At 43.4% G+C, this 12,712-nt stretch overlaps 1 protein-coding gene and 1 long non-coding RNA gene across 2 annotated transcripts in view; one reads left to right on the forward strand and one right to left on the reverse strand.

The window, feature by feature from the left end:
• Positions 1 to 1,766: 1,766 nt before the first annotated feature.
• Positions 1,767 to 12,712, reverse strand: part of LOC125741965 (golgin subfamily A member 6-like protein 22) — a 213,354-nt gene continuing 202,408 nt past the window's right edge. Inside the window, exon 5 of the mRNA XM_049013555.1 lies at positions 1,767 to 2,447. Coding sequence (XP_048869512.1) covers positions 1,869 to 2,447 — 579 coding nt within the window. The 3' untranslated portion in view covers positions 1,767 to 1,868. The remainder of the gene's footprint in view (positions 2,448 to 12,712) is intronic.
• LOC125741990 (uncharacterized) lies at positions 6,410 to 9,132 on the forward strand. The gene is made up of 2 exons (XR_007397957.1): positions 6,410 to 6,820; positions 7,104 to 9,132. It is a non-coding gene; the product is annotated as an uncharacterized LOC125741990 (long non-coding RNA).

Raw genomic sequence — 12,712 nt, forward strand, 5'->3', positions numbered from 1 at the left:
TTCTTTGTCTAATAGTTTTTAGATATTTGTAATAAAGTGGATTGGGTTTTATTTTTACATGCCTCTTTGTTATTATCCTTTGCGGGGAGGGTTCGAACTTAGCCACGTTACAGAAGGAACATTAGCAGTTCCTCCTGCCCTTACCAGGAGGTGGCGTAGTCAGAGCAGTGTGGGTATTCTGTGCTTTGGGCACCACAAGAAAGCACCGAAATGTTTTCAAGAAAAACTTTAGCGTTATTTTAAAAGAAAACAATCAAGGAAATAAACCTGTTAATTCTTGTTTAAATAAATTAACGCAAGAGAGTCGGCTCTTTAAAGAAAATACTGTGTGGCTCTATGAGCATGCGCTACATGAGAGCGAGCCAGAGAGGAGAGCGCATGCGCTCATTAACCGCGTTATTTCTTGATTATTGAAATGCTTCGAGCGTTTTACTTTATTATTCACATTGGCAGAAAAGTGCTTCATTACTTAAAAAACGTTATGGTTATAGGGGTTTATTTGAAATAACAGGCGCTCCGCTGGTGTCGCCATTTTGAAACGGGCTGGCCACTTCGGTCTATCATTTGACCGCATTGTTCAAACAGACCTGCCGATTATGGCCGAGCTCTGGGACTCGGTCATTTAGCCTTTTGGCCTATTAAATTTTGCTGTTAAAATGCTTTCTTCAACCTAACACTGGTAAATACCTCAAGTTTTTCTTCTTATTCTTTAAGCATGTTGATTACATGTAACGAGTTGAAGTGCTTTCTTTTAAAACGACGTGCTGTATGTTGGTTTCACTTGTGCTTGTTTAAACTCGGCATTTGCTCTTTTGCTTCTTTCGGGCATGTTTGTACTTGTTTAAATTCCGCCTGCTTCTCTTTTAAAATAACGCTAAAGTTCTATAAAACATTTTGGTGCTTTTAAAATACGCCGTGGCGCTTGTGCCGCCTACTAACACTACATGGCTGCGGCCGGACGGGTCCCCGCTGGACGTGTATCTTACATTCGTCCCGTTTGTTTTATTCCTTAAACGTAATTAAAAATACAATATGAATACATGTAATGTATTTTCATTCTATTAAAGTTCAAAGGCAAGGGGCCATACTTTATTACGTACGCACGAAAGGGGAAGGGGTCTAAAAATTTGACCGAATTTTGCGTGCGTATGCTGGGGGGGGGGGGTGAACCAATTTGAGAAATTTCAAATTTAAGCGTTTCGTTCACGATACCTGACCTGCTGGATTGCATTCCATACGTGCATATAACTCAAAATGCAACATGAGATTTTTAAGACGATCGGACTGTTTAAACAATATCTCATAAATTATCTAAAAAAAAATACAGGTTGGCAATGCACCACGGACCTCCGAAATATCTGGTTTAGAAGGTGCTATAACATTATGGAAATGGCGACCCATTTAGTTTTATTTGAAAGTGATTTTATTACGGTAAATCTCATGACATCCCATCTCATTTGTTATCCCTAAAGTTAACAGGAACGTTTGTAGTTCCAAAAAGCAGTGCATAAGTCGACTGACGATCGCCCGTGCGTACGTACGCGGGGGGGGGGGGGGGGGGGGGGGGGGGGGGGGGGTCAACTACCCAGCGCACGTGTGCTTACGGGGGATGGGGGTTACAAAAATCGGTAAAATGTGCGTATGTACTAAAAGTATGGCCCCAACCCTTATCACCCAAACCATATGCCCCCCTATCGGCAACACGTGTAATAGACTTTTGGAATATTCCTGACACCTACTCACATTCAAATGAAAACACCTGTCTCTTCTTCGTTTTTAATGCTTTATTTACAAGAATTTACATATTTAAATAGAACTTTGACTATCAGTACTATGTTCTCATCCACTATTGGCGTATTCATCTTGCATCATCTCCTCCATTGCCTTGCCTTGTACTCCTCCATTGCCTTATACTCCTCCTCAATTGCCTTATTCTCCTCCTCCATTGCCTTTCTCTCCTCCTCCTCCCTTGCCTTGTACTCCTTCACCATTGCCTTGTATGCCTCCTCCATTGCCTTGTTCTCCTCCTCCATTGCCTTTCTCTCCTCCTCCTCCCTTGCCTTGTACTCCTTCACCATTGCCTTGTACGCCTCCTCCATTGCCTTGTTCTCCTCCTCCATTGCCTTTCTCTCCTCCTCCTCCCTTGCCTTGTACTCCTTCACCATTGCCTTGTTCTCCTCCATTGCCTTGCTCTCCTCCTCCTCCCTTGCCTTGTACTCCTTCACCATTGCCTTGTACTCCTCCTCCATTGCCTTGCTCTCCTCCTCCTCCATTGCCTTGCTCTCCTCCTCCTCCCTTGCCTTGTACTCCTTCACCATTGCCTTGCACTCCTCCATTGCCTTGCTGTCCTCCTCCTCCCTTGCCTTGTACTCCTTCACTATTGCCTTATACTCCTTCACCATTGCCTTGTACTCTTTCACTGTTGCCTTGTACTCCTTCTCCATTGCCTTGCACTCCTCCTCCATTGCCTTGCACTCCTCCTCCATTGCCTTGCACTCCTCCATTGCCTTGCACTCCTCCTCCTCCCTTGCTTTGTACTCCTTAACCATTGCCTTGTTCTCCTCCTCTACCACCACTGCTTGGCTGTCCACCACCACTGCCTGGCTCTCCTCCTCCACCACCACTGCCTGGCTCTCCTCCTCCTCCTCCACCACTGCCGGGCTCTCCTCCTCCTCCCTTGCCTTGTACTCCTCCTCCATTGCCTTGTACTCCTCCTCCATTGCCTTTCTCTCCTCCTCCTCCCTTGCCTTGTACTCCTTCACCATTGCCTTGTACTCTTCCTCCATTGCCTTGTTCTCCTCCTCCATTGCCTTGTTCTCCTCCTCCATTGCCTTGCTCTCCTCCTCCATTGCCTTGCACTCCTCCACCAATCCCTTGCACTCCTCCTCTATTGCCTTGTACTCCTCCTCTATTGCCTTGTACTCCTCCTTTATTGCCTTGCACTCCTCCACCAATCCCTTGCACTCCTCCTCCATTGCCTTGTACTCCTCCTTCATTGCCTTGCACTCCTCCACCTTTGCATTGCACTCCACCACCACTGCCTGGCTCTCCTCCTCCTCCACCTCTGACTGGCTCTCCTCCTCCACCACCCTTGCCTGGCTCTCCTCCTCCACCACCCTTGCCTGGCTCTCCTCTTCCACCACCCTTGCCTGGCTCTCCTCTTCCTCCACCCTTGCCTGGCTCTCCTCCTCCACCACCATTGCCTGGCTCTCCACCACCATTGCCTTTTTTTCCTTTCCCTTTTTTTGAAAAAAACTTCTTTATCCAGGATATCTTTTTTTTCCCTCCATTTTCCTTCCTTTCTTTAGCTTCCCCAGCATCGTTTGGTACCGCTGGCAGCCTAAAGCAGTTCAGAGTAAAGCACTTCATTTTGAGATGTGTCTCGCTCGATGTCTGATTTGTTTTGAAGTGGTATTAGTGCCTACAGCTCAGTTTATACCTTCAGAATGATAACATCAGAGTTGTCACGGTAACATTCTGTTCTAGAATTCTATTTGAAAAACAACTATAGGTGCCATATTTGGTCAGTGGTTAATTTTTTTTAATTCTTTGCATTTTTAATATGCTTTATTCAGCTCATATTCTACAGCATATATTGTATGAATTTCCATATTTATCTTAATTAGGTTACACACAGATAATATTCTGTACTTGCAAACAATGCAGAAACCTACCAAACATTGCCGGGCCGTTCCTGTGCTCACAGAGCGTAGTGAGCTTTACTTTACTCAGGAAGAGGACAGGCTCACATTTTCTGACCGTGGCCATGCCTTGTGAAAGGTGCTGAACTTAGTGATGAGACAGTTAATACCGAGATTCTGGAGATCGCCTCCTCAAAGTGAGGCCCAGCGACTTCAAGCTGGGAATCAGGGCTTGCTAAGTTTATGCAATATCACGTGACCGATGACTTCCGATTCATCCTGAGGTGTAAGAGGCTTTGAATCCTGTTGGCTCTTCAAAACTTTTATATGAGTGAGATGATTCTGATTAGCAATGGTAGTGGAGGCCACTTTAACCAAGGAACCAGCCGTCAGGTGATGGGTCACAGCAAGGAGGGGTATGAAGTTGGGTATCAGTGTTTGGGTACATTTAATGGAGGTGAGATAAAACATTTGGTAAGGTTTAGCAGCGTCTGTAATGTCCCTGCATTGTAGACAGAGCTTTCTGGATAGATTCTGGACACACACACACCTGTATTGGACAAATGAATTCAGAAAATGGATGGATTGCAGTGTTTTTCATATGTTTTCATGAGTGGAAGTGAACTTTTACAGAACTGAATATTTGAGTAAAATCCTTTTTTGATTAATCTCATTGCCTGTATTTTTGCCCCTTATTTTGAGTTGTTTTAAATGCTGCACTGTTCAGTTGCAAATGGTAGGTCCCTCTGAATCCCATCTTCGCTTTTCTCCACCTCATGTTATTCACAGGTATCTGACTCTTGAATCTGGCTGAAATGATCCCAGTCGATTTTCCAATCTCCGCCTTTTCTATTTGGCCGAATGCACAGCCTGGATCCAAACTGCCTTCCTTCCCAGTTGGACTAACAGTTGGCTCCACCTGACACTCTATACCATTTAAACCCCAGCTGATCACAGAGCTTATTGCAGGATGTGCGTTTATTCCTCTCCATGTGTTGTGGGGCTGCCTTGCCTAGCCCCTATAGTAAGGAGAAGGTCATAAACTTGTGGTCTTATGTTTTATTAATCCTGAAATGGGTAAGAAATGAGCAGCAGGACGATATAGAGCTAAAAGGTGCGATTTTTCTAGCACTACGATGTAATCCAAGGAGAAAGGCAGCACTGCCTTGCTGAATGTGATTTCTGTGGCAAAAAGATGGTGATATTGCTGGCAAGCGGTCTTTTTATGAAACTCAAATGTAACTCTGTCAAAGTACAATTTTACCAGGGTCCCTGAATTCGCTTGAGACGCTCTGTTAAAATATCCCCCCAGAAGACAGAATGAAGCTGTAATTCATACAGGTGGCAAAACTAAAATGTCTCTTGGTAATTTCATCAGGGCGGTGATGGAATTACAAATGTGCATGTTTTCGGCGAGTAATGGATGAGGTGATATGAAACATGCAGTTGTCTGTAATCGCTGCAGCTTCGGGGAAAAGACTAGCATCCCTTTAAAATTCATTACATTAGGATGGCAGGCAGAGGTCACTGCAGTTTGGACGTGCCAGGAACAGAGGAATAAAGCCAAGTAGAATGTATGGAACTTGCAGTCTGTAATATGTCACAGAGTAAGGCATAACTAAATGCACTGCTGAGCGTAGAGGATTACAGTAGTATAATGCTAATCCCTACTATATACACTCTATATACAATACACATTTTATATACATTTTATTATGTATACATATTTTATATACAGCTCTGGAAACAAGAGACCGCATGTTAGAAAGGCTCTTGTAGCTTTAAGGAACACCGGTAAGTGCAAAGGACTGTGGGCGCATGCGTGACGAGAGCGTGCGGGAGAGCCTGGAGGAATAGGCAGCACGTCGGCGAGCTGCAGTTTATGTGTAGTTAGTTTAGTTGTTCCTGGCAGTAAATAGAGTCACTGACTAATGTAAGTACTAAGTTTATTGATTATGAGTGATAAGTGACGCTGTACTAATTTAGTTTACTTAATTGCGCGGCTAGGTTAACGTGACCTAGCTTGCGTACTGTTATAATTATCGCTGACGAGTGTTCCGTTGTATACCTCGGAAAAATATTTGCGTTTATTTCCCGCCCAATCATTCCCTCTAATACGAATTGCTGCTAATGTAATGTATTGTTGTGGGTATAGCCCAACTGTTAAGGCGATATGGTAAAATTATGCATTATGTTAGTGTATTATGGTAATAACCATTGTAAGCACGGTGGTAATTTGTTTTTCCTGTTTATTTGTTATAGAACCATACATAAATACAAACTTACTTACCAACCCACTTCGTCTGAGTGTGCATCCAACTGACCTCAAATAAGATAAGCCAGAGTACAACTAATTGCTCCCCCCTCCTGATTGAGAACATGTATCTGGTGAAATACGGTTAGCAGCCCCCCCCTCCTCCCAGAATCATGTCTATCCTGAATCGTGACTGATATCCCACAGCGAGCACTACCCTCCTGCAGCAACCCCTTACAGTTTCCCAGGGGAGTGTGGCCCCCCTTTCCCTCACCGCATCAAATTTTTCAGTTTCACTCATTTCTCAGTTTATGGATTATGGGTATGAGCCTGTGTAAAATACACATTTTTTTGCAAACTCCAGCTTGGCTCTTCCCTGCTTCTCATTGATGAAGGGCTTCTTCCTTGCTTAATGGGTCTTCACCGCTGCTTCTAGGAGCCTGTCCTACCAGTACACTTCACACTTAATGTTTTCTATTCCTTTTGAAGGTCACTTAAGGTCATCCTCCGATTTGTTAGACACTGACGGATAGGTTGATGGTCATCTGTGGCATTAGAAGGTTACTTCTGCCCACTACCTGGCTGGTTTTTGATTTTTCCCAGTGTCTCCTGCTTCTTCACCCTGTTCTTGTGTACTGCGGTCTTAGAAACTCATGAGCATGGAAGCAGCCTGCCTCACAGTGTAGCCTTCTGCCAGCAGAACCAGGATTAAACCAGAATTTAACAATGCAGATTTTAAAAAAGTATATAGAGTGGTCTCTTAATGTTTTACAGAGCTGTGTATTGTTTATATGTATTTATTTTATCTTATAGCTGCATGTTTGAACCTGAGACCAGTTTTGAAATGGAGTCTGTTTCAGAATACTACATTCACACCCCCAAAACCTTCATATCCCAAATACTGCATCATGAAAGGTGAAAATTGGTAGGTTTATGCTGGTGAAATAATGAAGATAGATGCTGCTGCTTTTAAATCATTCACAAGGTTGTTTATTGAAATGGTTTATTGAATGGCATCTAACAATTTGAAACACATATGGAGGTATAATAGACATTCGCCTCAGAATTATATTTCTGGTATGTAATTTTATCTTTAAAGTGACCTTATTAAATTTGTTCCCCGAAGTAGTAATTTCATCCCACACCCTGAGGGCTTTTGCACGCTGGTTATATGTGCTGTTAGTATGCTAACAGCATTTTCTACCCAGGGAGTCTGATCGAAAACCAAAATCAAGCTGCTGCTGTGAGCTCCTGCTGAGCACCCTGCTTGGAGGCATGTAGACTCGACGGACGCTACGGAGTGTTCCAGTGACCGCCCACTAATACATATCTGCATCATATATGTGGGAATGATGAGATTCCTCCCATTGTTCAGCTTAATCTTAATCATTAACAATTGTTTGCTTATAAGTAAATGAATTTTCTCTCTGTGTTCTTCCTATCACATTCCCTTGGGGTGTATCGTATTACATTTTTAAATGTTTTAATGACATATAGTTTTAGGAACATCAGCACCTGCACTGTAGTATTCAATTCAATTTATTTTATATAGCGCCTTTTAATAAAGAAAGCCGGAAGACAATGGAGGAGAGGAACCAAAAGCTCCCAAGTAAGGAGAAAAAAAACCTCTGGGGGTCCAAGGTCAACTGTCTGCCGACCCCCCCTGGGAAAACTAGCATTACCGAAAACAGAAAAGAGTTGACATGCTTGTGAAAAGAGAGATTTATGCTGGGATTAAGAATGAAGACAAAGTCCATCAATGAGTCCGTTATGCATGTTGGCCTGTGAAGGATGGCCAAGGTCCATTCTCCACGTTGGGCTGTGCCGGGTGGCACTGAAGGCTGCACCCACGGTGATATATTTGGTATGACCCATTCGTGATGTCACCCCTCCATGGGACTGACCCAGGACTCCAGCTCAGATGCTGCCCACTTCGGGCTCCACCCAGACATGTGGGAAGGCAGAGAGTATGGATGGTCAGAACATGTGTTGACACATAAACGGACAAGCATAGTAGATAAAAATGACATGTACAGCAGCACCAGCAGCCATAGTTATGGTGCGGTAGGTCGTGGGCAAGATAAACTGAAGTAATGGGTCTTAAAGGCCGAGAACGAATCGGCATCCCGAACGTAGGCTGGTAAACCATTCCACAAGTATCAGTCCTACAGTAGTGTGTAAATCTTCCAGAACATCAGCACCTGCACTGTAGTATCACTCCTCCTGTCCTTTAATACTACAAAGGGCATTTCATACTCCACCCCTGTGCAAATGAGTCCCTGTTTCCTTCCTCCCTCCTCATTTAAACAGCACATTGTTGACTCTCTTTAAACCCTCAGTAGTTCCTAAGGAACACGGTGAAGAGCAGCTCACAGCAGATCATCTTCAGCACCGACCATGATCTCTGTGTCTGCTGCTGCTGGCAGCTGCAACCTGTAAATCTCTGTGTTTCTTCAAAAAGAACAAAGATCAACAGAACAACAGAAGAGTGAATAAAGAACCAGCAGTGATGTGTGATAATGATATTGTCTGTTTCACACTCATATGTACTTTGCTTTCTTCTTGATTACAGGTGTTCACTGTAATGTTCAACTCACACAGCCAGGATCTATGACAGTGAGACCAGGAGAGTCTCTGACCATCTCCTGTAAAGTCTCTGGTTATTCACTGACTGACAGCAGCTATGCTACACACTGGATCAGACAACCTTCAGGGAAAGAACTGGAGTGGGTTGGTTTTATATGGTATCATGGAATCACTGGTTACAAAGAGTCTCTTAAGAATAAATTCACCATCTCCAGAGACACCTCCAGCAACACAGTATATTTACAAGGGAGGAGCCTGCAGACTGAAGACACAGCTGTGTACTACTGTGCCAGATACTCACAGTGAGAGAATGTAATGGGAGAGTGATACAAAAACTGGACACCTGTGCCCACCCCAGGCGGGAGGCCCACCATGCACCGGAGAGCAGAGGCGTCAAAAGTACACGCATTCTTCACTCAAGTAGAAGTATAGATACCTGTTTTTAAAAATACTCTAGCAAAAGTTGAAGTATTGACTTCACTTTTTTACTCAAGTTAAAGTGAAAAGTACAGGCTTTAAAACTTACTTAACGTATAAAAGCATAAAGTACCCTTGCAAAGCTACCATTTTAGGGCAGAGCTGACTGGACCCCATGTACAAGTATTATGTAGAACGCAAGCAGAGTAAAATAAAGCCACATAAATATTTAAAGCTCCAGCGGCCATTACCATCATTACAGTACATGACGATTGCCTTTTTCCTAAACACATCATGCAAAAAATATTATAGTAACTGTAAAAGATGGAGGGATTATAAACTCAATGTGCATGGCGTTCAAAAAACTTTATTTGTATGCAAATATATTACGTGTTTGTGTTAGCTAGAAGAACTCAGGCACACACCATAAGACTACCAGAACCCTCTGTTTAGCTTTGGGACCCCAACCCACAGCAGCAAGGCCCAGGCCCCCACCTGGCCCACCACTGCCGGAAGGGTCCACCCCCCCAGCAGGACCACGCACAACACCTCCAAACCGCCTCGTCCCACCCCTCCATACAGCACAGGCCCAAAGAGAGGGGATCAAAGGGGCCCCCCCTCAGGCCCCCATCGCACCCCCCCCCCACTCAGTGTGTGTGTATAAGGTGTGTACATGTGGGTGTGTGTGAATGAGTGTGTGAACTGAAGTGTATGCAAACTAAAAACTGTCATGCATTAAAAGTGAAGGAGGGGTCCGGGTCCTGATTCTCCACCACTGGCAGAATCCTGCGCGCCCCAGCCTATTCCCCCCCTCCCCCCCAAAAAAGGTGTATCAGGACTAGATGGACTGTATGAATAACTGAGGTGCATTAAAATTGGGTGAGCAATTTTCTGCCCCAGTTTGGCCAGCTGATGTCACTGCTAGCCAAGCAGAAGACTAGAAGACTAAATGAATTAGGTCAGTCTTTATCCTTTGTAGTGCTTATCACATATAAATCTTTAGTTTTAATTGTCACATGATTTTTATCTTTTAAAGAAGAAAGCCATATCAAAAACAAGAATAGTATCAGTCTGCAGCACAGGAGGTTAATTTTTAAATATTAGCAAGTAACAGGGATGAAATGTTCTCTACACCCCCCCCCCCCCCCCCCCCCCAAAAAAAAAATTATTTGAATAGTGTGCCAAGGGGGCGTGGCTGCAGGTGGGGGTGGGGGATGGGCAGTGCCCACTGTGCCCACTGAAATGGCAGACTAAATCACCGCTGCCACCCCCACCACCCTCTGTTTCCCACCCTCACCCCCCTCTGGTCGCCACCCCCACCACCTTCTAGTTGCCACGCCCACCCCCCTGTGGTCGCCACCCCCACCCCACTCTGGTCGCCACCCCCCACCAGTTTAAGCCGCTGTCATTTTCATCAGGCCCCTTCGCCACCTTTTCATAAACCTCCAGTGACTCTCTGGGCAAGAAACTATGTAAGCAAACTGCACTGAAAAGTGTCTCAGATCAGTTAGTTCATGTGGATGATATTTTAAACTAATAAATAGTTTAACAAGCATTCTGTTGTAAATCTTAGAAGAAAATCTGACATAGTTACACAAAAGATGAGAAAAATATGTATTCAAATTTGTTTATTTAAATATGTATTTATAGAGATAGGCTTTAGTGTACTGGTGCATGACAATGTGTTCCAACAGGATGCACCTGTTTGATGAAGAAAACATGCCCATTATTTTAGTATTTAGACAGGTTTGCAATGAAGACAATGTGTCAAACAGCATTAGCACTGAATGTAAATGACTTAAATGAGAATTAGGGACATTTAAATTTCTGTTCACCACCAACACATCAGCTGCTGGAAAATGCTTTTCATCACAGAGAAACTGATCCACCCCCCCCCCCCCCCCCAAAAAAAAAAACATTTTCATATACCACTAATTTATGATACATTTTTCATAAGAACATTACCTTCTCTCTCTCTCTCTCTGTAGGTGTTCTCAAAAAGAGTTTCACTTCCTGCACTGACCTCTCAGGGGATCCGCATACAAATCACACCCTCGTCTGCCTATGTATGCCATAGAGTTTCCGTCCTGATCAGGCTGAATCTCCCTACATCCAGGATGGCAGACAAACTCTCACTGCTCCTGCTCTTACTTGGTCTCCCCTGGTAAGAAGAAATATTCCCTGTTTCACACCAAAAATGTTTGATTCAGGCTCCTCATTCAAAAACAGTGTGTTCATCTGATTATTGTATTTTTTATAGGTGTAATATGTGATGGTCTGGAGTCCATTCCATCAAATCCAGTGCTACAGGAGCCTGGGACAACTCTCAGTCTCTCCTGTAAGGGTTCTGGATTTAATTTTGGAAGCTATGGCATGCACTGGATAAGACAACCTGCTGGGAAGCCCCTGGAGTGGATGGGGGTTATCTGGTATGATGCCAGTAAAACTGTCTATGCAAAGAGTGTGGAGGGACGGATAGAAATCACCAGGGACAATGGCAACAGCATGGTGTATCTGAAACTGTCTGCTCTGAAAGCTGAAGACACATCTGTGTATTACTGTGCTAGAAACACAGTGTCACACATGTGTGGCTGAGCCGTACAAAAAGGTCACGGATTGATGAAAAGCTCTCAGCAGATCTCAGACATTCTGGAGACAGTCAGCCACCATTAGGCTTAGAACAAGCTGTCATTATGAACATTTCCTCTATGAAATATGTTGTTGTACGTGCCTTTGCAGTCATTTTTATTTGTTTATATATATATATATATATATATATAATCACGTGTAATTCAAGAGCAAGTTACCTAAACTCACTGAGTCCATGGGATATTTGTGAATAAGTACATTGCTGTTGAGTTTTGGATATTTAACTTAAGCTATTCATTGGGTTCCATGTGGACTAAGTGAGTTTTGGTTCCCAGTACTGTAACATATCATGAGGAAGCCGGACTTTGGGTCATTGGCGGCATCATCTCAAGAACAATAGAAAAGGGACTAAATAAGGTTTGAAAATATGCTATTCAATTATAAAGCAAATCCCATCTATATTAATATATTTTATAATGATCTTCCATTGACATGCAACATTTCTTCTTGTATTTCCAGTTAATTCACTCGGTTCTAGATTCATGTAAAATGACAGACAGTGAACTGACGGACAGAGGAAGCTGAAACACATAACGCCTGTACACTATTCAGACATATTCTCTTTACAACCAATTAGAAAAATATCAGTAGTTTCAATCACCATCTCTCATCAGTTTGTCTGCCATTACCAGGGGGGGCAGCTAAGTAACTGTGGGCCCCCTGAGAAAATGTCACACATATTCAATACTTTGTATTAAGGCCCCCCTGAATGTGCCAGACTCTTACACTTATGCATGGCCATGTAAGTCAGAATTTATGTAAACAGTGAACAGGGGTTACATTAGCTTTCTCCAAGTTCATGTTAAAGTTTAAATGAAGCAGCAGATTGCAAACTGTTCTTAAGGAGAAATTGTAAGTCAAAAAGTGCATTTTATTCTATAATTATAATGAGAGAAAGAGTAGTAATTGTTTCCTTTGCACCATCATTCTTCCCCACGTCTGTCATGTATATTAAGCAAAAGTAACAATCTATAGTGTGGTCTTTGCTTCACCCCAAAGCTCATAGGAGCAGCAAAATTCACGTCTATGAACTTCTGGGCATCCAGTGAGGTGCCTGACACAAATAATAGCGAATATGAGGGGCTCAGCTCTTATCTTGGTCACCCACATTGCAACCAAAATAAAGTTCTGGGCCCAGTTTCTCGAAACCTTCTTTTCGCTACGT

This window comes from Brienomyrus brachyistius, chromosome 5, assembly GCF_023856365.1.
Source record: "Brienomyrus brachyistius isolate T26 chromosome 5, BBRACH_0.4, whole genome shotgun sequence".
Classification (NCBI taxonomy): domain Eukaryota; kingdom Metazoa; phylum Chordata; class Actinopteri; order Osteoglossiformes; family Mormyridae; genus Brienomyrus; species Brienomyrus brachyistius.